This window comes from Amblyraja radiata, chromosome 2 (genome assembly GCF_010909765.2).
Source record: "Amblyraja radiata isolate CabotCenter1 chromosome 2, sAmbRad1.1.pri, whole genome shotgun sequence".
NCBI classification, from domain to species: Eukaryota; Metazoa; Chordata; class Chondrichthyes; order Rajiformes; family Rajidae; genus Amblyraja; species Amblyraja radiata.
In genome coordinates this window covers 107,244,040-107,271,873 of record NC_045957.1, presented here as the reverse complement: position 1 = coordinate 107,271,873, position 27,834 = coordinate 107,244,040, and the positions used below count along the sequence as shown (strand labels likewise).

The 27,834-nt window shown below is 41.0% G+C and overlaps 1 protein-coding gene across 11 annotated transcripts in view; it reads right to left on the bottom strand.

Annotated features, from left to right (window-relative positions):
- The window catches only part of adam22 (ADAM metallopeptidase domain 22), a 256,501-nt gene that overhangs the window by 73,143 nt on the left and 155,524 nt on the right, over positions 1-27,834 (bottom strand). For all 11 annotated transcript variants that reach the window (XM_033012998.1, XM_033013001.1, XM_033013004.1 and 8 more), the window contains 5 exons: positions 25,129-25,216; positions 18,808-18,859; positions 4,374-4,473; positions 2,160-2,231; positions 1,177-1,269 (listed from right to left, as the gene is read on the bottom strand). In XM_033012998.1, coding sequence (XP_032868889.1) covers positions 1,177-1,269; positions 2,160-2,231; positions 4,374-4,473; positions 18,808-18,859; positions 25,129-25,216 — 405 coding nt within the window. The remainder of the gene's footprint in view (positions 1-1,176; positions 1,270-2,159; positions 2,232-4,373; positions 4,474-18,807; positions 18,860-25,128; positions 25,217-27,834) is intronic.

Genomic DNA, 27,834 nt, shown 5'->3' with positions numbered 1-27,834 from the left:
CCAAGACCTTAAACCGCTCCTCCACACCAGCACAGTGGAGGCTCTACAGCTAAAGGTTGGCAAGCCAAGTGACAGGCTTGAAATTCCCATGTCTCCTGCAAAATAGTTTTGGTGAAATGCTTGATGCACCCTTGTCTTGGTAAGTTGTCCTCTGGCTATGATCAAATGGTCTTGCCCTATTTCAGCATACTATAGTGGGCATGTTGCTGGGATAACTACTGAGGCTAGCACAAGAGCACTTCAATTCAGTGCACCACCCTTTTCACACAATCATAGAAGAGGTTCTTTGTACACAAAAGCTGAAAAGATGAATGAAAACCTCCAAAATTGAAATTTCTGTCTCTTCTTTGGGAGATGTATGTCAGGTTAAAGAGGATAGAAAATGGAGCTTTACGCTATGCATGTCCTCAGGAAATGGACATTTGGGACAGTGGGTCAGATGGATGGGCTCTTGGAACAGTAATTGACCCTGGATGAAAAGGGAAATGGAACCAACACTGGAGGACAATCATCACCCCCAATGACTAAAGTACATACTGACTCTTAACATCTGTGACAGTGTATATCAAAGCTGCAGAAAATGATGTAATCCAATGTCAACCAATGTAAACAGTTGACCAATGTTAGTCTTGCAAAGAAACTGCAACATATCACCTTCACATTCGGGCAGTGACCAGGGGAGTTCCAATATTACCCAGCTGTGGTCATAGGCTCCTGTTGTGACCCGCAGTAAGGGTCTAGTGGAGAAGTCACAAACACCTCCAGGATCCAGACGGTCACAGAATAAAACTCTTGTGTGTTGCAAACAGGAGCACAAATACAGTGGGACAGGACAAGGGGCAAGGCTAATCTACTCTGGACTCGTTACTCTGCTGCTTAAAATGCCCTCTTCATGAAGATTTCAAGTGGATGATAAGGTAGAAGGCATGATTATTTAGTTTGCCGATAACACTAAAATAGGAGGAATTATAGACATTGATTTCAAATCAAGGCAAATAGTTTAATCCCTCATTGTGCATGTAAACGATGATGCACATGCAGATTATGAACCTGATGTAACTGTCTAGTCACAACCCTGATCAATATTGGGTTTCTGCATTTATTTTAACTGATGCATTAATCTCACAATGTATAAGAATATTTGTCACAATCAATGGCATCAATGTTCAGTTTTACCTGACACTCTTTACAACAAAGTCCATTGCTGCATTTGGCATCATCCAAAAGAGTGCACTTCACGCAACAGTTTCCCCCTTCCTGCCGACAAGCCTGAGCAAAGACAGAAATAACTTTATACTATGCAGTGGCGCTTTTTTATATGTACCCACATCAGTAGATAGCGCTCAGAACAAGTGGGAACATGCACTATCTTATGTTATAAAATGACAACAGCTTCCAGTGGAAATTTCTGAATAGCCTCGCTCACAATGACGACACTGTTTCAGTCCCGTGCCACAATTTGAGTTATAAATGCCTTACGCACAAATAAATGTTCTTCACATCAATAGATTGGATTGGATTCCACCAGATGTACTGTCTGCACTCCCCAAATACATACCTACCTGGGTAAGGAGTGGGTATCTAAGCAGCAACTTGGTCTTGAGTGAATGTCATGCAAAGCTCCAACCCTAAAGTCTTCACAAAATGCAAAGATGGGGAGGTGCTTTACCTTATGGTAAAGCTGTCAATGAATTTACCAATTTAAATTGCCTCTGAAGTTCATCCCTACAGTTGATAAAACAAGCTAATTAGACTGAAGAAAGAAAGAAACCTTTCTTTCACTGTTTTAAAAATCATGGGAATAATACAGTACATTAAAAAAAATTGTTTCACAGGGAAATGAGGACCAGTAATGATTAAGATTTAGGAACATTAAAAACTCCCTAAACAGTCAATGCTTTCATTTTTGTGGTGATAAATTGAGTGAAAATAAAATGAAATTGACACCATTCTCTAATTCTACTCTGACTGCCGTTAAGCACAGTAATACATACTGCACCACATGAAGGTGTGAGGTTAGCCTAGACATTAACCAGGATTTCCACCTGTATGGATCCCAAAGTTTGCTGCAGTAATGTTAGTGAGCACTGGCAGTTTTGCCATCTTTAGAGTCACAGACTTTGAGCCAGCAAATGGCAGAGTGCAAAATTGCTACTTACAGTTGGTGAGCCACAATCACATTCTTCTCCTCCCTCCACAAATCCATTACCACATTCTGGAGCATCAAGAAGCTGCATTGGTAAAAGAACAGCATATTTACAATGAAATGACTCGGATCTGAAACATTGCTTCACTCTCCACTGACAATGCCTGAACTGCAGTGTGTTTCCAGCATTTTCTGGTTTTCTTGATTAACCGATGATTCGCTCCAATATAGAGAAGAAACTCAATGGAAGAGTCTATTACATTTTTTTCTCACAAAGATTCACAATTCTCACCAGCTTCCTCAAACTCCGCAACAATGATATCTTCCACTAATTCTCACAAACTCATGAAATCAGCACTAAACAGGCCTCTTGCAGTATTATAAGTAGAGCAAAGGATTTCCGACAGTGGTGTTGTGATGGGAACCTGTGGTGAACACCAGCACACATAGCTGCCACTTGAAACTATGCAGGGAAACCCAGTCCTCTGCTGACCCTCCAGCACCAATTAAATTGCTCCATGGCTCCTTGTGGAGAAGCTGCTGAAGAGGACTGGTGATGGGTGAGTGGTGGAGCCACTTGTAATTTTAATTTAATTTAGTTTATGTTGTACTAACTATTTTACTCTTTGTCATTTATCTGGACTGTGGACAGCATGATTGTAATCATGTATTGTCTTTTTTTCACTGGTTAGCACGTAACCAAAAAAGCTTTTCACTGTACCTCAGTATACGTCACAATAATAAACTAAACTAAGCTAAAGAAATCTAAATAACTCTAGTTTTATATTACAAAAGACACAAAGTTCTGGAGTAACTCAGTGGTCCAGACAGCAGCTCTGGAGAACCAGGATCGGCAGCGTTTCAGATCAGGCCACGTCCTCAGGAGTCTGAAGGAGGGCTCCAACCCGAAACGTTACCTATCCACATTCTCCAGTGGCGCTGCCCGACCTGCTGAGTTACTCCAGCACTTTGGTATCTCTTTTTGTTTTTTTAATATATTTTTTTATTAAAGGTAATCAATTACAATGCTTCAAACAACTTTATATCAAATTAATTCAATTTGCATTAAGTAAAACACTAGTAATACTTATCTACTATTTTTTTAGAAATAATGATAGAGAAAGAATAGAACAGTTATAAATCATTAAGAGAGTGATTAAATAATAATTTGATTATATATAAGAAAGAAAAGAGAAACGAACTTTTTTAGTAACCACAATATGTATTATTAATAACACTACTACAAGTGATAGTATCAATAAAGACATATATGTAATTCCAATATAAAAATGAATTATTCTCACCAAATCCCGCAGGGTGCACGCCGAGCTGTGTTGCCAAGAACAGCTACTTCTCTAAATACTGTATATATGGAGACCATATCTGTTCAAAAGAATTATACTTGTCCAATAGGACAAATCTAATTCTTTCCAGATGTAACGTCTCCATCATCTCTGTTGCCCACATTTTGGTTGTGGGGGATAATGTTCCCTTCCAAAATTTCAATATGATTTTTTTTCCAATTATCAAACAGTAATCAAAGAAATTTCTTTGATTTACTGTAAGTGATAGATGTAAATCCGGAATTCCAAATATTATTAGCTTTGGGTTAGGGTCCAATTTAACTTTGATGACTTCAGAAATAACTTTAAAAATTTCTGTCCAGTAATAATTCAATTTAGGACATGTAACGAAACTATGTATTAAATTTGCCTCTGCTTTCTGGCACTTATCACAAATAGCGGAGAGATTCGGAAAAATACTATTTAATTTAGTTTTCGAATAATGTAACCTATATAATACTTTAAATTGTATCAGTATATGTCTGGCGTTTAATGAACACCGGTGTATTCGTTGTAGACTTTCTTCCCAGTTTTCTTTTGTTATAGCCAATCCCATTTCATTTTCCCATGCTTGACGATATACTTCCGTTATTGGATTCTCCTTATCCAAAATGATGTTATATATATAGGCTATTAATTTTTCTGTATCTCTTTTTGTAAACCAGCATCTGCAGATCCTTCTGTCTATAGGTTTATATATAACTATCTACGTAGCATTAAATCAATTTTCAGAGATTATCATAAAACATAACAAAAATATTAGAACTTAGAAAACTTAGTTCTCAGTTCTTAATTCTAAAACAGTTTTCAGAATTGACTTGTAGGGAATGATCCAGATAATAAACAAAAGTAAACAGTAAAATAACATGTGATGTGATACTTACTCGGGTAGGTTTATTGAAGAGACAATTCCCACCACCATTGTTCAAAAATTCCTCATACTCTTCTATGTTGCATTTAGAAAATGTATGTGGACGATAATACCTGCAATTATTAACAAGATAAATTAATTTGATCATAGAAAGATACCGACTACATTTATCAGGTGCAACTGAGAATCTTCTTAACAAAGGTAGATTGAAATTCTTGAAAGACTGTTGGTTCATCCTTAGTGTTTGGTTTCACAAACAGCAAACAAGATGATTATCACTTAATCCGTTTACAGTGAGGTGGTTAGAGAGTGATCCCTAACTGTACTCACAAAACCACGAGAAATTTCCACTCATCTTCAACAAAGTTAACTATGACTAATTAAGCACTCCATGTATGTGCTGCATTCCTGCGATCCCGGTAAATTCATGTTCGTTGCCATCTTACAATCTTCTAGTACCTTTGATCAACGTAATGTCCTTACACCTCTCTAGGCTTCAGTAATGCAGGGAAATGTTTAAGGGACAAAAGTAAAACATAACAATGGACCCTATGAGCTAAATCATACACTTGTGTGCCATCAATTTCTAAGATTCAATGATAACTGCCACATTTGTATGAAGGGTCCAGATACAAATCGTGACCTTAAAATTCAGCAGATAAAATAATAAAAACAAACCTTTTGTAGCATTAAGTAATTTCATCACTTGCATGACTTCATGCAGCTTGTTAGTTTGAATATAATGGGGAGATGTGCACGCAGATGTGATTGTGGGTGTCCTATTTACGGAGCTTGAAAATTATCAATGCAACTAATCACCAAACATTCATGGAGTCACTTGTCCCCAGGTAGGAATCTGCATATTTAACTACTGTTTATAATAACTCTTTCATCGCTGTATTGCTTTTAAAGCCATTCATAACCATTTAATTGCTTACACATTAGGCCACATATTTGGCAGATGAACGGAAATGAATATAAATGTGTGGTGAAGCAACCTAACTGCAAAGAGCAATTAAAACCAAGGATTTCTGAAGCATCCTGTTTCAATGTTACAGCAGTGAACTCATAACTTTAAACATCAATAGCTAACATGATGCACATTTCATTATAATAGATAAAACCAAACCAGACTAATGAACAGTCTGGTTCAGTTTTGGGACTAATGGGATGGCACAGTGGCGCAGTGGTAGAGTTGCTAGTTTACAGCGCCAGAAGCCCAGATGTGATCCTGACTACGGGTGCTGTAAATATACTCAGGGTTTTGACACACTTACTGGTTTTGATTTTTGTTTATCAGCGTTAGCTCGTGTGTTTGCATTTATTCAGCAGGGTGTTGCCTGGGATAGGGATTGTAATGCTGGGTTTATTCGCACTGGAACAAAGGAGGCAGAGGGGTGACCTTAGAAGTTTACAAAATTATAAGGGACAGGTGTGTAGGAAGGAATTGCAGATGCTGGTTTAAACTGAAGATAGACACAAAAAGCTGGAGTAACTCAGTGGGGCAGGCAACATCTCTGGATAGATGGAATGGGTGACGTCTCAGGTTGAGACCTTACTTCAGATGGACAGGTATTGGATAGATAATTGGAACTTTTTTTTCCCTACCAGAAGATTGCCTAGTGCTAGAGGGCACATGTTAATGGCTAAAGGGGAGAAATTTAAAAGAGATTCAAAACTCAAAGAGTATTAAGAATATTTGGAATTAACTGGCAGAGCAGGTGGTAGAGGCAAATACTATTCCAACGTTTCAAAGGTATTTAGACACGTATTTAGATAGGAGAGTTGGGAAGGGATACTGGCCTAACATAGGCAAATAGGATTAGCAGAGATTGGCATCATGGCCTATATGGATAAGGTAAACTGTAAAGGCTTTATGTTTCTATAATTTAGAATTTAATTTAGACTTCAGCGATACAGCACGGAAACAGGCCCATCGACTCACCGAGTCCGCACCGACCAGTGATCCCCGCACAATAACACTATCACACTAGGGACAATTTAACAATTTTACCAAGCCAAATTAATCTACAAATCAGTACATCTTTGGAGTGTAGGAGGAAACTGGATCTCCCGGGGAAAACCCATGCAGGTCACGGGAAGAATTTACAAACTCCATACATTTTTCAATCAGCAATGGGACCAGCAAGCAGCACCCAGATTCAACTCCATTGAATCAACTTGAATCACTGAATCAAATCCCATTTACACAATTTAATTCCGATTAAAAGGGAATAATATATTCCTTTAAGGTAAGTGAGACGAAATGTCACTATGCCAAGAGATGCCCGAGGACTGTGATAAAGTAAATTTGTTCCTATACCAATTAAGAAATACATGTTTTAACATAACCTTCACTCAAATAAGCGTGTAGTCAAAAGTGCACTGCACTCATCCAAACTACCCTCCTGAGATTATCTAGAATAACTGAAATGATAACACTAATGCATTCAACAGTGCATTCAACGTCTCATTATAAATTTTATTTAACTGCTCATTTGTATAACTTTTAACTACTGCAGCACAACTAATAGGAAAAGAAAATGCAAACTGAGTTTGCATTTGGTCTCTCCTATTGTCACTCATGTTGTAAAATTCCAGTGTAAGCATGTTACGCTGAAACAGCACCAAAGACTTGGGTTCAATCTTAACTTCAGGTGCTGGCTGTGTGGATTTTGTGCATTCTTCTTGTGACCATGAAGGTTTCCTCTGGGATTCCCAGGTTTCATCTGTCATCCAAAGATGTACAGGTTGATAGATTAACTAGCCGCTGTAAATTGACCCTTCTGTGTAGGTGACTCGTTGGATCTCTGGTGAGTTTGATGGGAATGTGGGGAGAACAAAGACAATGGGATTAATGTATCACTTATGTAAATGAGGGATGGGGTCTCTGCAGGCCAAAATACCTCCTTTAATGCTGTATCTCGCATAACTGTCTTAAATAATTATGTCAGTGACATTATATTTAATGCTTAGAAAACAGCATAATTTTTATTCATTTAATATGAAGAGTGCCTTAAATGTGACACTTCTGCTGGATATGGTCAGGTCTTTAAATGGACAAGTGCACCTTCAACAATATCCAAGAAACTATCCAGGACAAAGCGGTTTTGTTGACTGCTTCCCAAAGCTAAATAATCACTCCCTCCACCAAAGTTGCATCGCTGCTGCAATGTGTGTCATCTACAAAAAGCAGTGCATTTATTCACCTGGGCAACTCTAAAAGCATCTCTCAAGCCCCTGTCATCTGTAGCAAGAAGGATAGAGGGCCTGTCCCACTTATGCAATTTTTGTCTCTACTCTCCACCAAACAGGCATCACCCCATGACATGTCGTACCTTTTTTTGATTGCCGCTGGATTTTCTACATTTTGAAAATTTTCGGCAACCTGCTGCGACTATGACGGGTGCCAGCAAGTCGCCTAAAAAAAATTGCGTAAGTGGGACAGTCCCTTACGGACAGCACCTTTTCCTCCAAGTCACACTTCATTCTAATTTAGAAATACATCAATGGTCAATCAATTCACCGCCCAACAACACCATTGTTGTACCTTCACCAGACAGACTGCAGTGATTCAGGAAGATGGCTCACTGCTACATTATCATAGAATCATAGAAAATAGGTGCAGGAGTAGGCCATTCGGCCCTTCGAGCCTGCACACCGCCATTCAATATGATCATAGCTGATCATCCAACTCAGTATCCCGTACCTGCCTTCTCTCCATACCCCCTGATCCCTTTAGCCACAAGGGCCACATCTAACTCCCTCTTAAATATAGCCAATGAACTGGCCTCAACTATCTTCTGTGGCAGAGAGTTCCAGAGATTCACCACTCACTGTGTGAAAAATGCTTTTTGCATCTCGGTCCCAAAGGATTTCCCCTTTATTCTTAAACTGTGACCCCTTGTCCTGGACAAACATCGGGAACAATCTTCTTACATCTAGCCCGTCTAACCCATTAAGAATTTTGTAAGTTTCTATAAGATCCCTCCTCAATCTCCTAAATTCTAGCGAGTACAAGCCAAGTCTATCCAGTCTTTCTTCATATGAAAGTCCTGACATCCCAGGAATCAGCCTGGTGAACCTTCTCTGTACTCCCTCTATGGCAAGAATGTCTTTCCTCAGATTTGGAGACCAAAACTGTATGCAATACTCCAGGTGTGGTCTGACCAAGACCCTGTACAACTGCTTATCAAGTGCTGTTACAGATGGAAAACACAAGCTGACCTCGCCAATGATATGACATCCTGTGAATTATTAAATATAAAATAACTTTCAAGTATAAAGTGATAAAGTATAAGTTGAAGGATGTTTCCACTGCCTTTAGAGACAGCAACAAGAAGTAACTTTGCATTGTTCTTAATTAAGAGAATTAAGAGGGAAGTGATTATCTTTCTTTATAGGGGTGATTAAATCTTGGTTCATTGAAGACCTTGCCACTGTTGTGGTAAGGTCTTCAATTCTTCAAAATTCTTTTTTAAAGGATTCTGGATAAACTGATATAAGGAGAAAAGATTGTTAATGTGTCTGGACAAGGTGGCTGGTGTGTAGATTTAATTTAGCCCCAAATTCGTAGCTCAAATGGCATATAAAATCATGAGGGGGATAGGGTGAATGCAGTGTGTGTGTTTAAAAAAAATCCAGGATAGGAGAAATCAAAAACAAGAGGATATATGTTTAAGATGAGAGAAGGTACATTTAATACGAATCAGAGGGGCAACTATTTCACTCAGAGGGTGGTGGGTATATGGAACAGGCTGCCAGAGGACGTAGTTGAGGAAGATACTATAATAACATTTAAAATACACTTGGTAAAGGTACATGGATAAGAAAGGTTTAGAGAGATATGGGCCAAATGCTGTCAAATAGGGCAAGCTTAGATGGGGCATCTTGGTAGGCATGGACTAGTTGGGCCGAAGGGTCTGCTTTTTTTTCATGCTGTATGACTCTAGGACTCTACATAGCTTTTCTCTGTGGTGTAACATGTGATAATTCAAATCTGTAAATTCTGGAAGGGATAACGTATGATTATGAATAGAATGCTAATGAACTCATTGCATATTTTAAATGCAAATTGAATTATTTAAGGACAAGATAATACCATATTAAACAATTTTGTTCAATGTTAATAATATGCAAATCTGTTCCCAATTATATTTACTGATTAAGCAAATTCGAAATTCAGCCCTGCTTAATCTACGAAAGATTATTACACAAATAAAATTGTGACACATAGATTTGCTTTTAGGGTTTCATATTCAAATGAACATATTACCATTTGTTGTTGTTGCAGATTGATAGGAGTGCAATGGTCCCATAAAAACAGCATCATCAACAATTAGTAAGTGTACAATAAAACTGTCCCCTTTTCAGGTACCTCATATTATGTGCTGTTTTGGGGTGAAGCAATCTCGCAACCGCAAGGTCAAAAAGCAAATGTGACTCTAATCTGTGAATTGCTTCTAGCAGCCCACTTCCCATCAAGAGTCTGATACAAAACGTTTGGATCTTTCATCAATTCAACTGCAACACACTGTAGTGAATGCTGCAAGGAAACTGAATTATGTTGTGCCCCCTATCCATCCAATGCACAGTCAAATATTGAATATATCAATGAACAAAACAATCGCACTTAAAAAACATAGAAACATAGAAACATAGAAATTAGGTGCAGGAGTAGGCCATTCGGCCCTTCGAGCCTGCACCGCCATTCAATATGATCATGGCTGATCATCCAACTCAGTATCCCGTACCTGCCTTCTCTCCATACCCTCTGATCCCCTTAGCCACAAGGGCCACATCTAACTCCCTCTTAAATATAGCCAATGAACTGGCCTCGACTACCCTCTGTGGCAGAGAGTTCCAGAGATTCACCACTCTCTGTGTGAAAAAAGTTCTTCTCATCTCGGTTTTAAAGGATTTCCCCCTTATCCTTAAGCTGTGACCCCTTGTCCTGGACTTCTCCAACATCGGGAGCAATCTTCCTGCATCTATCCTGTCCAACCCCTTAAGAATTTTGTAAGTTTCTATAAGATCCCCTCTCAATCTCCTAAATTCTAGAGAGTATAAACCAAGTCTATCCAGTCTTTCTTCATAAGACAGTCCTGACATCCCAGGAATCAGTCTGGTGAACCTTCTCTGCACTCCCTCTATGGCAATAATGTCCTTCCTCAGATTTGGAGACCAAAACTGTACGCAATACTCCAGGTGTGGTCTCACCAAGACCCTGTACAACTGCAGTAGAACCTCCCTGCTCCTATACTCAAATCCTTTTGCTATGAAAGCTAACATACCATTCGCTTTCTTCACTGCCTGCTGCACCTGCATGCCCACTTTCAATGACTGGTGTACCATGACACCCAGGTCTCGCTGCATCTCCCCTTTTCCTAGTCGGCCACCATTTAGATAATAGTCTGCTTTCCTGTTTTTGCCACCAAAATGGATAACCTCACATTTATCCACATTATACTGCATCTGCCAAACATTTGCCCACTCACCCAGCCTATCCAAGTCACCTTGCAGTCTCCTAGCATCCTCCTCACAGCTAACACTGCCCCCCAGCTTAGTGTCATCCGCAAACTTGGAGATATTGCCTTCAATTCCCTCATCCAGATCATTAATATATATTGTAAATAGCTGGGGTCCCAGCACTGAGCCTTGCGGTACCCCACTAGTCACTGCCTGCCATTGTGAAAAGGACCCGTTTACTCCTACTCTTTGCTTCCTGTTTGCCAGCCAGTTCTCTATCCACATCAATACTGAACCCCCAATGCCGTGTGCTTTAAGTTTGTATACTAATCTCTTATGTGGGACCTTGTCGAAAGCCTTCTGGAAGTCCAGATACACCACATCCACTGGTTATCCCCTATCCACGCTACTATTTACATCCTCGAAAAATTATATAAGATTCGTCAGACATGATTTACCTTTTGTAAATCCATGCTGACTTTGTCCAATGATTTCACCACATTCCAAATGTGCTGCTATCCCATCTTTAATAACTGACTCTAGCAGTTTCCCCACTACCGATGTTAGACTAACTGGTCTGAAATTCCCCGTTTTCTCTCTCCCTCCCTTCTTAAAAAGTGGGGTTACGTTTGCTACCCGCCAATCCTCAGGAACTACTCCAGAATCTAAAGAGTTTTGAAAGATTATTACTAATGCATCCACTATTTCTGGAGCTACTTCCTTAAGTACTCTGGGATGCAGCCTATCTGGCCCTGGGGATTTATCGGCCTTTAATCCATTCAATTTACCCAACACCAGTTCCCGGCTAACCTGGATTTCACTCAATTCCTCCAACTCCTTTGACCCGCGGTCCCCTGCTATTTCCGGCAGATTATTTATGTCTTCCTTAGTGAAGACGGAACCAAAGTAGTTATTCAATTGGTCCGACATATCCTTGTTCCCCATGATCAACTCACCTGTTTCTGACTGCAAGGGACCTACATTTGTTTTAACTAATCTCTTTCTTTTCACATATCTATAAAAACTTTTGCAGTCAGTTTTTATGTTCCCTGCCAGTTTTCTTTCATAATCTATTTTTCCTTTCCTAATTAAGCCCTTTGTCCTCCTCTGCTGGTCTCTGAATTTCTCCCAGTCCTCCGGTATGCTGCTTTTTCTGGCTAATTTGTACGCATCATCCTTCGCTTTGATACTATCCCTGATTTCCCTTGTTATCCACGGATGCACTACCTTCCCTGATTTATTCTTTTGCCAAACTGGGATGAACAATTGTTGTAGTTCATCCATGCAGTCTTTAAATGTCTTCCATTGCATATCCACCGTCAACCCTTTTAGAATTAATTGCCAGTCAATCTTGGCCAATTCACGTCTCATACCCTCAAAGTTACCTTTCTTTAAGTTCAGAACCATTGTTTCTGAATTAACAATGTCACTCTCCATCCTAATGAAGAACTCAACCATATTATGGTCACTCTTGCCCAAGGGGGCACGTACAACAAGACTGCTAACTAACCCTTCCTCATTACTCAATATCCAGTCTAAAATAGCCTGCTCTCTCGTTGGTTCCTCTACATGTTGATTTAGATAACTATCCCGCATACATTCCAAGAAATCCTCTTCCTCAGCACCCCTGCCAATTTGATTCACCCAATCTATATGTAGATTGAAGTCACCCATTATAACGGTTTTGCCTTTGTCGCACGCATTTCTAATTTCCTGTTTGATACCATCTCCAACTTCACTACTACTGTTAGGTGGCCTGTACACAACACCCACCAGCGTTTTCTGCCCCTTAGTGTTTCGCAGCTCTACCCATACCGATTCCACATCCTCCAAACTAATGTCCTTCCTTTCCATTGCGTTAATCTCCTCTCTAATCAGCAACGCTACCCCACCTCCTTTTCCTTTCTCTCTATCCCTCCTGAATATTGAATATCCCTGGATGTTCAGCTCCCAGCCTTGGTCACCCTGGAGCCATGTCTCCGTGATCCCAACTATATCATAGTCATTAATAGCTATCTGCACATTCAACTCATCCACCTTATTACGAATGCTCCTTGCATTGAGACACAAAGCCTTCAGGCTTGTTTTTACAACACTCTTACCCCTTATACAATTATGTTGAAAAGTGGCCCTTTTTGATTTTTGCCCTGGTTTTGTCTGCCTGCCACTTTTACTTTTCACCTTGCTACCTATTGCTTCTACCCTCATTTTACACCCCTCTGTCTCTACGCTCACACATTTAAGAAACCCTTTCCCTTTAACTCCATCCTCCACTATCCCATTCGACACCCCACCCCCTTATTCAGTTTTAAACCACCCGTGTAGCAGTGGCAAACCTGCCTGCCAGAATGCTGGTCCCACACCTGTTAAGATGCAATCCGTCCCTTTTGTACAGTTCCCCCTTACCCCAAAACAGATCCCAGTGATCTAAGAATCTAAATCCCTGCCCCGTGCACCAGTTCCTCAGCCACACGTTCAGGTCCCGTATCTCCCTGTTCCTGCTCTCGCCAGCACGAGGAACTGGAAGCAAACCGGAGATAACAACCCTGGAGGTCCTGCTTTTCAGCATTTTTCCGAGCTCTCTAAAGTCACGCTGCAGAATATTCATCCCCTTCTTTCCGACATCGTTTGTGCCGACATGCACTACCAATTCCGGATGTTCACCTTCGCCCTTGAGGATTTTCTGCACTCTGTCCGTGACATCCTGGATCCTGGCACCAGGAAGGCAGCACACCATCCTCGCATCCCGTCTGTTGCCGCAGAAACCCCTATCCGTACCTCTCACAATGGTGTCTCCCACTACAATGGCGTTGCCTGCCTTAGGCCTTTTTGGTTTTGGCTCAACAGCCCTATTCGCATCACAAGCCAGTCCGCCGCCCAGTGTAAACACCTCTTCTGTCCCGACAGCTTCTAAGTGGGTGAACCTGTTCACAAGAGGTACAACACCCGGGGACGTTGGCATTCCATGCTTCCCTCCCGTTCTCACTGTCTCCCACCTTCTCTCTTCCAGTACCTTAGGTGTAACAATCGTACTGTAGGACTTGTCGAGGAACGACTCCGTTTCTCGGACGAACCGGAGGTCATCCACTTGCTTCTCCAGTTCCCCAACACGGCCCTTCAGGAGCTCTACCTGGATGCACTTCTCGCATTTGTAGCAGCCAGGGGCACTAGCGGTGTCCTTGACCTCCCACATACTGCAAGCATCGCACTGAATCAGCTTGCCTGACATTTCCTTCTTTCGTCTCCAAAGACTCTCGAGCCAAAGACTCACACTTCCCTCACAAGGCCGCTCACTCACTGCCGCTCGCTAAGAGCAGTCTTGCTTAAATTGACTGATAAATTGCCTGATTTACCAATTTACAAACCAAATTCCTCAGTTTTCAACTGTTTTCCCAGCACTGACTCACTTCTCTCCTCCCACTTGGGCTAGAGCCAATCAGTCGTATCTCTTGCTAAGCTCCTGCTGTTGTTGTTGCTCCCAAAGCTACAGCAGTAAAGGTAGACTTCCAAAGTTCAATTTTTTTCCGTTCCAGGTCATTCTGAAGCATTAATGCCCAGAGGAGCCTGAAGAAGCAAGTGTCAGCGGCCATTTCTGCAGTGGCCTTGTTGAGTCCAGCCACACAAGTGCAGCCTGGTGCAAATGTGCACTGCAAATCATTTCAGAAGAATTAACCACTATTTCCATTACCTTCATATTAGAGGCTATAACTTTATTTTAAATAGATGCAAAAATAGGTGCAGAACCCGCACCGCCATTCAATCCGATCATGGATGATTATCTAAAATCAGTACCTCATTCCTGCTTTTTCCCGATATCCCTTGATTCCTTTGGCCCCATGAGCTAAATCGAACTCTCTCTTGAAAACATTCAGTGAATTGGACTCCACTGCCTTCTGTGGCAAAGAATTCCACAGATTCACAGCTCTCTAGGTGATTTTTTTTTTCCCTCATCTCAGTTCTAAATGGCCTACACTTATTCTTAAACTGTGACCCCTGGTTCTGGTCTCCCACAACATCGGGACCATTTTTCCTGCATCTAGCCTGTCCAATCCTTTAAGAATTTTATGTTTCTATATGCTCACTCTCATCCTTCCAAATTCCAATGAATACAAGGCCAGTCGACCCATTCTTTCATCATATGTCATCGCCATCCTGGGAATTAACCTGGTGAACCTACGCTGTCCTCCCTCAATAACAATTATGTCCTTCCTCAAATTAGGTGACCAAAATTGTGCACAATACTCCAGGTGCGGTCTCGCCAGGGCCCTGTACAACTGCAGTAGGTCCTCCTTGCTCTTAAACACAAATCCTCTCGTAATGAAGGCCAACATGCCATTAGCTTTCTTCACTGCCTGCTGTTCCTGCATGCTTACTTTCAGTGACTGATGTACAAGCACACCCAGGTCTAGTTGCACCTCCCCTTTTCCTAATCTAACACCATCCAGATAAAAATCTGCCTTCCTGTTCTTGCCACCAAAGTGGATAACCTCACATTTATCCACATTATACTGTATCTGCCATGCATCTGCCTACTCACAAACCTATCCAAGTCACCCTGCAGCCTCATAGCATCCTCCTCAGAGCTCACACTGCCACCTAGTTTTGTGTCATCTGCAAATTTGGAGATGTTATATTTAATTCCCTTGTCTAAATCATTAATATATATTGTAAATAACTGGGGTCCTAGGACCGAGTCTTGTGACACCCCACTAGTCACTGCCTGCCATTCTGAAAATGACCCGTTAATTCCTACTCTTTGCTTCCTGTCTTCCAACCAGTTCTCTATTCATGTCAATCCACTACCCGCAATACCATGTGCCCTAATTTTGCACACTAATCTCTTGTGTGGGATCTTATCAAAGTCCAGATACACTACATCCACTGGCTCTCCATTATCCATTCTACTTATTACATCCTCAAAAAATTCCAGAAGATTAGTCCAGCATGATTTCCCCTTCATAAATCCATGCTGACTTCGACCGCTCCTGTCACTGCTTTCCAAATGCGCTGCTATTACATTTTTAATAATTGACTCAAGCATCTTCCCCACTACCGATGTCAGGCTAACTGGTCTATAATTTCCCGTTTGTTCTCTCCCTCCTTTCTTAAAAAGTGGAGTTACATTAGCTACCCTCCAGTCCACAGGAACTAATTCAGTGTATATAGAACATTGGAAAAGGATCACCAATGTATCCACGATTTCTAGGGCCACCTCCTCGAATACTCTGGGATGCAGAACATCAGGCCTTAGGGATTTATCGGCCTTCAGTCCCAACAGTTTACCTAATGCCATTTCCTGACTAATGTGGATTCCCTTCAGTTCCTCCTTTAAACTAGATCCTCAGTTCCCTAGTATTTCTGGGAGATTGTTTGTGACTTCCTTTGTGAAGACAGAACCAAAGTACTTGTTTAACTGTTCTGCCATTTCCTTGTTTCCCTTTATAAGTTCACCTGTTTCAGATCGTAAGGGACCTACATTTGTCATTGAGAAAAGATCACATTCTTTTCTCCAAGGTAGGGAAATTTAAAACTAGCGAGCATAAGTTTAAAGTGAGAGAGAAAAGATTTAATAGGAACCCAAGTGGTAACATTTTTACACGATAAGGCGTATATGGAACAAGCTGCCAGAGAAACTGGGAGGGGTGATATTAAATTTTAAAATTTAAATGACACTTTTAAAGTGGATAGGAAATATTTAAAAGGATATGTTCTGACCCAGGTAAGTGCGACTAACTTGGTTAGGCAACTTGATCAGCCCAGAAAATTTGTACTGAAAGGTTTGTTTTCGTACAGTATAACTCTATGACTTATCTCACAGAGAGACTCACTAAGATTCCTAGACTAACTCATTCTTGATGGTGAAACCAACCCCATGAAGACTGCATTCCTCTTTTAGATTGTCCTTTCCTGAAAGTCATTGCCACAGTACCCAAACGACAGGCACTGTAGGAGTTTAATTTTGCATTCAAGTCTCCTATTGCCTGGAACATTAATCAGAAAGCAACACTGGATTCTGAAGACATGGACGGGAATGGAATGCCATCTACTGGTGTTTACCTTACACAACAAGAATAAACATGTATCATGTAAGGCATTATATAGAGCAAACAACATTTATGGACACAGAACACTGGAGTAACTCGGTGGGTCAGGCAGCATCTCTGGGGAACACGTTTAGGTTATGTTTTGGGCCAGGACTTCAGATTGTTTGTAATGGGGAGGAAAAGCTGGAAGAGAGGAGGAACAGGACAAAGCCTGGCAAGCAATAGGTGGATAACAGTGAGTGAGGGTTTTTTTTATACTGAACCCTCCCCTTTGCCCTCATCCCACCTCTTCCCTGTGCCCACTTGGACTTGCACCCATTTCTCCCCTCCCCCTACATTCCAACCTCGCTGCACAATTCACTTTCTTCTCTCTTTATCTCACAATTTTCGTCCAATCTTGTCTGCTCTTTTTCCAACCATCTGCTCATCAAGCGCATCTCCTCACCAATATCTACCTATCACTTGCCAGGCTTGGTTCAGCCCTCCCCCCTCGTCCCCACCCCCACCTCCCCACCATCATAATCAGTCTGAAGAAGGGTCCCAACCCGAAACATCATCTATCCATGTTCTCCAGAGATGCTGCCTGACCCACTGAGTTACTCCAACACTTTATGTGAAAGAAAAGGAGCCAGAACATTTGGATATGGAGTTGGGTATGGAGGATTGAGATAGAGAAATTACTTTCCCTAAGATCTTTGGGATTCTCAGCTTCATGGAACATTGAATTCTCAGTCATTAGTGCATCCAGAACTGGGCTTTTAGGCACAAAGTGAATCAACAAAAAATTGAACTTCAGGCACAAGGTCAACTAAGGCCAAACTAAATGGAGACGTAGACACGGGTTGAATGCCTACCCCTATTTCTATTTCTTATATTCTCAGACCATTCAGTTACTACATTTAAATCAGAACAAAATCTGCATAAATACTCCCTATATTTGGTTGCTCAAATCTATTTAAATACCAGTATGTGTTAGGGTGTCTGAAATCCAGTTATTATCATTACCAGACTCAAAGTTCAATCAATCTACACCCAAATTACTCTAAATTTTGTTCAATTTAAATACACTGGTGTGTATTGAGGATTGGTCCATGCACAAAGAAGACTGTTGGAATGAACAACTAATTTTGGGTTGGGATATTTAACTATTAAGGTGCATCAGTGAATGGTGTTGGAGCCCCAGTAATTTACAATCTACATCATTGAGAGGTCCAAATGTAATATATCAAAGTTTGATGATGATATGAAGCTGGGTGACCATTTGCGCTGTGGGAGAACTTTCAAGTGGACAGAGATGGGCTAACTAAATGGGTGAGAAAATGGTAGTTGGAATAAATTGTGGAAAAATATTCAGTCATCCTGTCTGGTTGAGAAAATTATAGTTGGACATGAATGCGGTTGATATTCAGGGGAGCCTAGGTATCCTTGTATACAAACCACTGTTATTGAGGCAAATCATAGGTTGAACTTTACTGCAAAGGAATTTGAGTACAAACTGAAAGATTGTATGTGCAAGTATATAGAGCACAGATGAGACTGTGTCAAGAATATTATACACACACCCAGTTACACTGCCCAATTAAAAGTACTGAAAACTGAATTATTTTTGGGGAAAGAACTTTGGGGAAAGGGAATTCTTTCTGACTAATCTTTCACCTTCAAAAACAACATGAAAATAAAAGATTATCTTGTCACACTCATATTGCTGTTTGTGGAACCTTATACATTTGCTGTTGTAGTTTCTACAGCTTCAATGCAGTTCCTTGGCTGTAAATTATTCTGGATGTCTTAGGGCAGAAAAGGCATTAACTAAATGCAAGATTTTCTATTTTTTCACATGATAAAAATGTGATGACTTCTCAAGTAGATCATACTGCAGATGGTTACTGATTGTTGTGGGATTATAGTATAGGCCAACAGTATACAATGTCCTACCCAGAATCTTCCATTATGCATCCAGCCCACTTATCTTCACATCTGCAGTCATCTGCAAAAATAAAAGCATAGTGTTGATCATTTCAGGGATTATGTGAAGAATGAATTCTGTTTTAAAATCATCTTGCATATAAATTTGCTGCATCCATTATCTTTCAATTTTCTTAAGAAATAAGACCAGTCCAATGTTAAAAGTAATAAATGTACAAACTATTTACATATTATTTGTCTCATCATATACTATTATATGATCGTATAGATATTAATTGTCCACTTCATTAACTCAATGCTGTAGCTCAATCCTTAAGTTACAGTGACAGCCTTGGACGTCTCTTCATGTTAGGCACTATTTTCGCCAATGTTTTCTCTCACTATTTCTATGCTGTATTCTATTTCCTCAGTGGATCAGCCGTAACTCTCCCAGGGGAGGTGTCCTTTTCCACCCAGAGTGAGTTAACGATGCTGTTGATGCAGCCCGATATGATGACAGACAGGTGAGGAACTAAATCACAGGACGCTGCCGTTTAAATAACAAACGTGTGATATAAATTAAATCTAGTATATATTATGGATATAATATGACATTTGCTCTTGGATCTCATTGAGTTTTAATTAACTGACTTGACTGCTAAGATCAATCTTGCCAAAAGCCCTGTTGAAATCCGGAATGTGGAAAATGTACATCCAAAATGTAGACAAAATGTTCAACCACCGGGAGGCGCCAGCAATGGCTGCCTCGCCAACAATCCGTCTGTCCTTTCCTTCTTTGTGTTTTAATAGTATGAGTTAAATGTATGTTTTTGGTGTTCGTTAGCTTGTTTTATGTGGGGGTGAGGGGGGGGGGGGGTTTGTGGAAACTTTTTCTAATCTCTTACCTTGACGGAGATTTTTTTCCGTATCATACCTCCGTCCACACTGCGGCCTAACATTGAGGAGTTGGTGGCATTTGTTGGAGTCTGATTTCGAGAGGTCCACCGCGGGTGCCTATGGGACTTTAACATCACAGAGCCTGCGATCCCTTTGCCAGGGATCGACCTCAGAGCTCCAGCCGTGGCTTTAACATCACGGAGTCTGCGGTCTCTGGTCAGAGACCGACTTCGGGAACTCCAAGTCACAGGAGTTTCGACTGCCCCGATCGCAGGAGTTTTGACCGCCTCAATGCGGGAGTTTCGATTGCCCCGACGCAGAGAGCTTCGACCGCTGGCTGCGGGAGCTTTGATCGTCCCGACGGATGGTTCGACTGCCCCGACAGCGGGAGAATAAAAAGGAAGGATTAGACTTTCTTGCCTTCCATCGCAGTGAGGAATATGGGGAATCCGCTGTGGTGGATGTTTATGTTAACTTTTATGTAGTTGTGTGTCTTGTTGCTTTTTGTTTATCGTATGGCTGTATGGGAATTTGCATATTACTGTACCTTAATTGGTACATGTGAATAAAAAGACCTTTGAAACCTTTGAACATCAAATGTGATACACGTCAAATCCCACTGAGATTAACATTAATCAGGTTAATAGGGCTCAGCCATGCTGCTTAATTCCTATGTAAGCATCACTAACATTTAAGGAAGAGCAAAGCCTTTATGTGCACTTACTGGACAACTGGGAAACTTTGTACATACTAGCCCCAGGACCATGCTCATCATGGGCATTAAGCTAGGTCCTTGCTTATCTTAAAATAGACACAAAATGCTGGTGTAACTCAGCAGGACAGGCAGCATCTCTGGGGAGAAGGAATAGGTGACATTTAATCCTTCCTCACCCATTCTTTCTCTCCAGCGATGTTGCCTGTCCCGCTGAGTTACTTCAGCATTTTGTGGCTATCTTCAGTGTTCAGCTTCAGTTTAGTTTATTGTCATTTATACCGAGGTACAGTGCTAACCAGTCATCAGAAATGATTACAATTGATCAATTTACAGTGTATAAATACATGATAAGGGAATAACATTTAGTGCAAGGTCAGTTCCTTCCTACTCACTTTGTATAGCTTAAGTTTGACGAATGCAATATGTATGTAAAATCTGTTATTTTCATGTTTTAGTTTAATGAAAAGATACATCATGGAAACAGATTCTACGGCCCACCGATTTCATGCGGACTAGCGATCACCCATTCACAGACACATCGACTCAGAGAGATCTAGAGTCATACAGCACATAACAGGCCCTTTGGTCCATATTGTCCATGCTGACCAAATGCCTCATCTAAGATAGTCCTATTCGCCCAGCACCGATCCCTGAGACATACCAACAGTCACAGGGCTTCAGTCTGAAAACAACCATTACCTCCATGAAGCCAACTCTGTATTCATTTTCTTGAACTTTTATATTATTTCCTTACTTCTTCTCTTGCTTTGATGTATTTTGAAAACATCTTTGGGATTTCCTTGATATTACTTTCCTGCATTATATAGCTTTGCTACAGCACTGAGATCTGAATTTTCAATGTTTGTAATCATCCCTGTAGTCATGTTTTTTCGTTCTGAATTTCTACTATCTACAATGTGCTTGACATTGATTAAATAGGGCCTTTCTGTTCACGTTTTCGAAGTTGCATTTTAGCTTAATGAATTTTACATTTTCCCAGTTGAGAATTTTTTGTTCTTGTCTATCTGTTCTTTTACTTAATGATGCATGTAAGCCAGAGATGCAGAAGAGCAATGCATAATCCCACCAATATACAATTTTCCCAAGCAACAGAATCCTCCATGCCCAAACAAAGATTAGACTGTCCCACCCAAAGATACAACCCACACTGTCTCTTCCCCATACTGGAACCTATCCGAGTTTCTGACACTCCTGCAGTTGAAGGCACTATGTTGCGATAAGTAAAGTGCTACCTCACAGCACCATGTTCGATATAGACTCCCCGTGCTGTCTATCTGGAGCTTGCTCATTCTCCAGGTGCTCTGATTTCTCTGTACATCCAAAAGATATGCAGTTGGTAAGTTAATTTGCCTCTTTTAATTGTACCTGATCTATTGCTGAATAGAGCAATCTGGGTGGCGTTCACAGGAAGGAAGGGAGAATTGCATGGGTTAAGGTAGGATCAGTGCAGTTTCTGGTCAGTGCAGACTCAAGGGCCAAAGACCCCTTTCCATGCTGTATTTCTCTGTGATTCTACAATTCTATGGGAAGTGGAACTTAAACAAAAACTTAGTCCGCCAAACAAATCATCAGAGTAAACAAGGGCAAACTGCAAAAAGAGTCCAGGGGCAAATTTCATAACTCTATAATACAAGGTAACTAAATTAACAACTCACTTTGGAGTGAACACAATGGGCATTACATTTTCCAGGTTATTCAACATTTAAGAAGGATAGGCAATTGGGATAAGGAGGAGAGGAGTGACATCTTTACACTGGTTAGAAAGGACATTGATTTAGCAGATCATGGTACAGAAAATACGAATCCGTTTGGATTGAACTAAGGAGTGAAAGTAGATATGAAAATCCAACATATATCCATAGCATATACAAGGTCCTTTCAAGTGTCTGATAACAGACTACTGTCTATACGGATGACAGAAAGATCTTTGTCAAAGTTTCGTATGGTAGTCTGGTCCAGAAGGTTAGGTCTCATGAGATTCAGGGTGAGCCACCCATTTGGATATAAAATTGATTTAATGGTAAGAGTCAGATGGTGGAAGTGGAAGGTTTTTCAGATTGGAGGACTGTGACCAGTGGAGTTCTGCAGGGATATTGTGCTGCAGGGATCTGTGATGGGTCTCCTGTTGTTTGTCTTTTATATTAACAATTTGGATGAAAATGTAGGTGGCATGGTTAGTAAGTTTACCAACACCAATCTACGATTATACCAGAGCCTAGATCAACTGGAAAATTGAGCCAAGAAATAACATTTTGGAAAATTAAACCAGACAAGACATATACAACAAATGGGAGGGCCCTCGAGTGTGTTGAACAACAAGAGAGCTCTAGGGAAACAAGTACATGCATGAATGAATGAATAAGTTTATTGGCCAAGTATTCACATACAAGGAATTTGTCTTGGTGCTCCGCCCGCAAGTGACATGACATACAGTGACAGTTAAGAATGATATATAAAGCATTAAACATTAATAATAAAACACTATTGATTAAACATGTGAATTAAATAAAATACCAGAGCAAAAGGAGGCTACAGATTTTTGGTTATTGAGTAGTGCTACTACTCATGGAAAAAAAAGCTGTTTTTATGTCTGGCTGTGGCAGCTTTGACAGTCCGGAGTCACCTTCCAGAGGGAAGTGATTCAAAAGGTTTGTGGCCAGAGTGAGAGGGGTCAGAGATGATCTTACCCGCTCGCTTCCTGGCCCTTGCAGTGCATAGTCCGTCAATGGAGGGAAGGTTGCAGCCAACAACCTTCTCAGCTGATCGGACGATTCGCTGCAGCCTCCGGGTGTCGTGCTTGGTGGCTGAGCCAAACCAGACCATGATGGAGAATGAACATTGTACATTGTTCTCTCAAAGTGGCAACATGGATAGACAGGGGGGTAAATAAGGTGATTGGGCTGCTTGCCTTTGTTGGTTCGGCATGGAGCACAAGAGTGGGACGTCATCATACAGCTGTGCAGGTCTTTGCTGAGGCCACAATTGAAGTACTTCTCTAAAATTTGGGTTACTTAGCAATAGAAAGGACATTAGCAAGTTAGGAGTGTGAAAAAAGTCTACAAGGATGTTATCTCGATTGGACAGCTTTAGTTATAAGAAGAAACTGGACTGGCTGGAGCTGTATTCACTGGACTATAGGCGATTGCGGGTGACCTTATGGAGGTATATAAAATCATGAGGGGCACTGATAAGGTGAAAAGTCACAGTCTTTTTTCTCAAGGTGGGGATACAACTAGAGGGCATAGGTTGAAAGCGAAATGGGAAAGACTTACTATCCCTTATTATTCCCCTAGTCTACTCCCTATGTACTCAACTGTGTGGCCAAATTCAGCTTGAACCCCATCTACAAGTTTGCAGATGACACCACTGTGGTGGGCCAGACCATGAAAAATGATGAGATGGAGTACAGGAAGGAAATACAGAACTTAATAACAGTGTGTCAGGAAAACAACCTCTCCCTCAATGTCAGGAAGACAAATGAGCTAGTTATTGATTTTAGGAAGCATGGTGGAGGACATGCCCCAATCAGCATCAATGGTTCCGAAGTGGAAATGATTGAGAGCTTTAAGTTCTATGGTATTAATATTACCAAACGATCTGTCGTGGACCAACCACATTGAAGCGACATCCACAAAGGAACATCAATGCCTCTACTTCCTAAGGAGACTGAGGAAATTCAGCATGTCACCAATGATTCTCACAACTTCTGCAGAAGCACCACGGAAAGCATATGATCTGGTTGCACCACAGCTTGGTTTGGTAACGGCTCTCCCCATTATTGCAAGAAATTGCAGATAGTTGTAGATCATCTCCATCATACAGACCAGTTTCCCCACCATTAACTTAATCTACACTTCATGTTGCCTCAATAAGGCAGCCAACATAATCAAAGTCTTGTCCTACCCTGATCATTCCTTCTTCTACCTGCTCCCATCAAGATAAAAAAACTTGAAAGTGCACACCATTAGTCTCGGGAACAACTTCTACCCATCTGTTATCAGGCTTCTGAACTGTCCTTCCACAAGCTTGGGTACTGTCCAATGCACCTCTATCCCATTGCAGACATTGGACTTTGTCTATGGAGCCATTGCCCGACAATGCTGAGAACTATATTCTGCACTCTCTATCTTCCCCTTTGCTCCACCTATTGTAGACTTGATTGTATTGATGTGTAGCATCATCTGACTTGATTGGCTAGCATGCAAAACAAAGCTTTTCACTGTACCCCCAGTACATGTAACAATTATAAACCTAAACCTTTTTGTAAACATTATAAACCTTTTCCTTTAATGCAATATTATTTTGATTGCCTGTGTGTTTCTTGAGTGTGGGAAAATCTTCTCAGCAAGTAGAATGGTCATATGCGTAAACATATTTTGCATGAGTGGACCACCTAATTTAGGAATGATCAGCTTTTAATAATTGTCCTCTGCAGTTTGTTTGATTCTCTCACATGGTCAAGTAATGAATTCTCTGCAGCACTTCACTGATGGGTCTGGTGTCATTCCTTATGTTTCACAGAGCACTTATTTCTCCTTTTCACATGTTGACATTATTTATTTATTTCCAAACAAAAGTTGTTCCATCTCCATAAACAACATTGTGTGTGAACAATCAGTTATTGGGGCAGCAAGTAGAATTCACATTTAAGCGCGCAGTTCATATATCTTTAATAAGATCTCTCTTAAAATAACATCGGCATATCTCTGAAAACTTACCACTCATTCGCTTCTGATCTGAAAACATGCCAAGGTTCAGGGCTAAGTTCTGAGCGAGGGTGACAGCCATTTCATCTGCATTTCCAAACTGAAACAAAGATTAGATATCAGTTATCAGACAGAGATGAACAATTTCTGGAGTTCGTCCATGTTTCTTTAATCTTTTACCATTTCATCTCCAGTGTCAACCCTTTAAGGATAATTTGCCAGTCTATCCTACCCAATTCCTGTCTCATACCTTCAAAGTCTCCTTCATTCAAGTTCAGGATCCTAGTCTCTGAAGTAACCATGTCACTCTCCGTTCTAATGCAGAGTTTTACTGCACGACTGCACATATTTATTCATGTGTGCATATATTTATATTATGGTATATGGACACACTGATCTGTTTTGTAGTAAATGTCTACTATGTTCTGTGTGCTGAAGCAGAGCAAGAATTTCATTGTCCTATCAGGGACACATGACAATAAACTCACTTGAACTTGAATTTATAGCACAACTAGATTTTAATTTCAGAATGTTGGACAATGGTTAATAACACATAGGAAACACTGAAGTCCAAAATGGATTCAGTGGCTGGTACATTGCCACCTCAATACCATTTCACTGCTGAACAGAAATATGGGGGGCATAATTAAGAAGTTGACACTTAAAAGTGGCAGAATGGCAAACAGAGTAGGAGAATGCTATGGAGTGCAGGAAGGTATCAATGGAGGAAGTGGGGTAGCTGGGAAGGAAGAGGAGGCAGCTGAGGGAATTGGACCAAGTTTAGTTTAGTTTATTTTAGTTTAGAGATATAGCGTGGAAACAGGTCCTTTGGCCCACCTCGTCCGCACCGAACAGCGATCCACACACATTAACACTGCCCTACACACACTAGGGACAATTGTACATTTATACCAGCCAATTAACCTACAAACCTGTATGTTTCTGGAGTGTGGGAAGAAACTGAAGATATCAGAGAAGACCCACGCTGGTCACAGGAAGAACGTACAAACTCCGTACAGACAAGTATCCGTAGCCAGGATCGAACCCGGGTCTCCAGTGTGTAAGTCAGTAGCTCTACCGTTAAGCCAATGTGCCGCCCCTGAAACAATGTGGTTCAACATTGTTGAATGCAGTATGGGATTCAGTTCAACTTCCAAATCAGGCCAGGAAAGGTGAAGCAGAGGCTGAATTGTAGTGTCATTTCCTGAAATCCCTTTTGCTATCCTTTTGCTCCTTGTGGTAAATTACACCTTTCCTCTCTCACATTCCCATCTATTCATTTGTAAGAGTAACTGTGTAGTATTCTTGTGGCACAGTTTGTGCAAGAACTAAATGTTCCATCCTCCTTATCTATATTACTAAAAGTCTGATCTTGACCACTTCCTCTTGTTCTGTATATTGATTTTAGAAAAAACGTTGCCACTTACGGCCATCTTACTCAGTCCCCCGCTGCGCAGGACAAGAGGATTTTTCACATTGATGAAAAATAAAGGAGTTATTAGTGTTTAAAAAATGTTGAGATTCTCTCTCTTGAAGGTCACGCCCCTTCCAGAGGGATTATAAAACCCGGAAGTGTTGAGTGCCTCAGTCAGTCTCTGCAAGATGGGGGAAGCGAGAAGGTCACATCTCAGTCTGAGCTGTGAATAACACTGAACACATGTCTACTAAACTGTGAGTGGTTTTACTGACCTGTCAGTGCCCTTAATGTGGTTTGAAAATATAGTTTGGAAATGCTAAAGCTGTGTTGCCTTTGGTTTGGAAATGCTAAAGCGGTGTTGCCTTTGGTTTGGAAATGCTAAAGCTGTGTTGCCTAATTAAAGTTGCCTTGCCTAATTAAAGTTGCCTTGCCTAATTAAAGTTGCCTTGCCTTCTATATAATTGCAAGTCTAATCTTGACCGCTTCCAGTTTGCGCTTTAGATTGATTTTAGAAAAAACGCTACCTTGTACGGCTGTGATTTTTGGCCAACTTACTCAGTCCCCCTCCGCTCATCAGATGCCGAGAATTTTTCCCATCAATTAAAAATAAAAGAGTTATTAGTGTTTAAAAAATGTTGAGATTCTCTCTCCTGTCAATCACGCCATGAAGGCCATGCCCCTTCTGGTGGGAGGGGGGGAGGGACTATAAAACCCAGAAGTGTGGCCGTGGCTCAGTCTCTGTGTTAGGTTGTGTGTGTCAGTGAAGCGGCAACAACATCCGGAGTGAGCGGAGACTTGGGGATGCCCGGGGTGCGTTTCCCCTCCCCCCCCCCCCCCCCCACCTGTCTTTCCCCCCACCCTGTGTACAATCATGCACTTTGTTAGAAGGAATAAAGGCCTCGATTATTTTCTAAATAGGGAGAGGATTCAGAAATCGGAGATGTAAAATGACTTGGAAGTGCTGGTGCAGGATTTCCCAAAGGTCCATTTGCAGATTAGGTCAGTAGCAAGGAAGGCAAATGTAGCATTAACATTCATTTTGAGAGGATTAGAATATAAAAGCAAATGATCTAATGCTGAGGCATTATAAGCCACTGGTTAGACTACATTTGGAATATTGTGAGCAGTTTTCGGCCCCATATCTGAGGAAGGATGTGGTGGCATTGGAGAGGGTCCAGAGGAGGTTTACAAGAATGACCCCAGTGACAATTGGTTGATGTATTAGAGGCGTTTAATAGCTCTGGGCCTGTACACGCTGGAGTTTAGAAGGATGAGGAGGGGTCTCATTAAAAATTACTGGA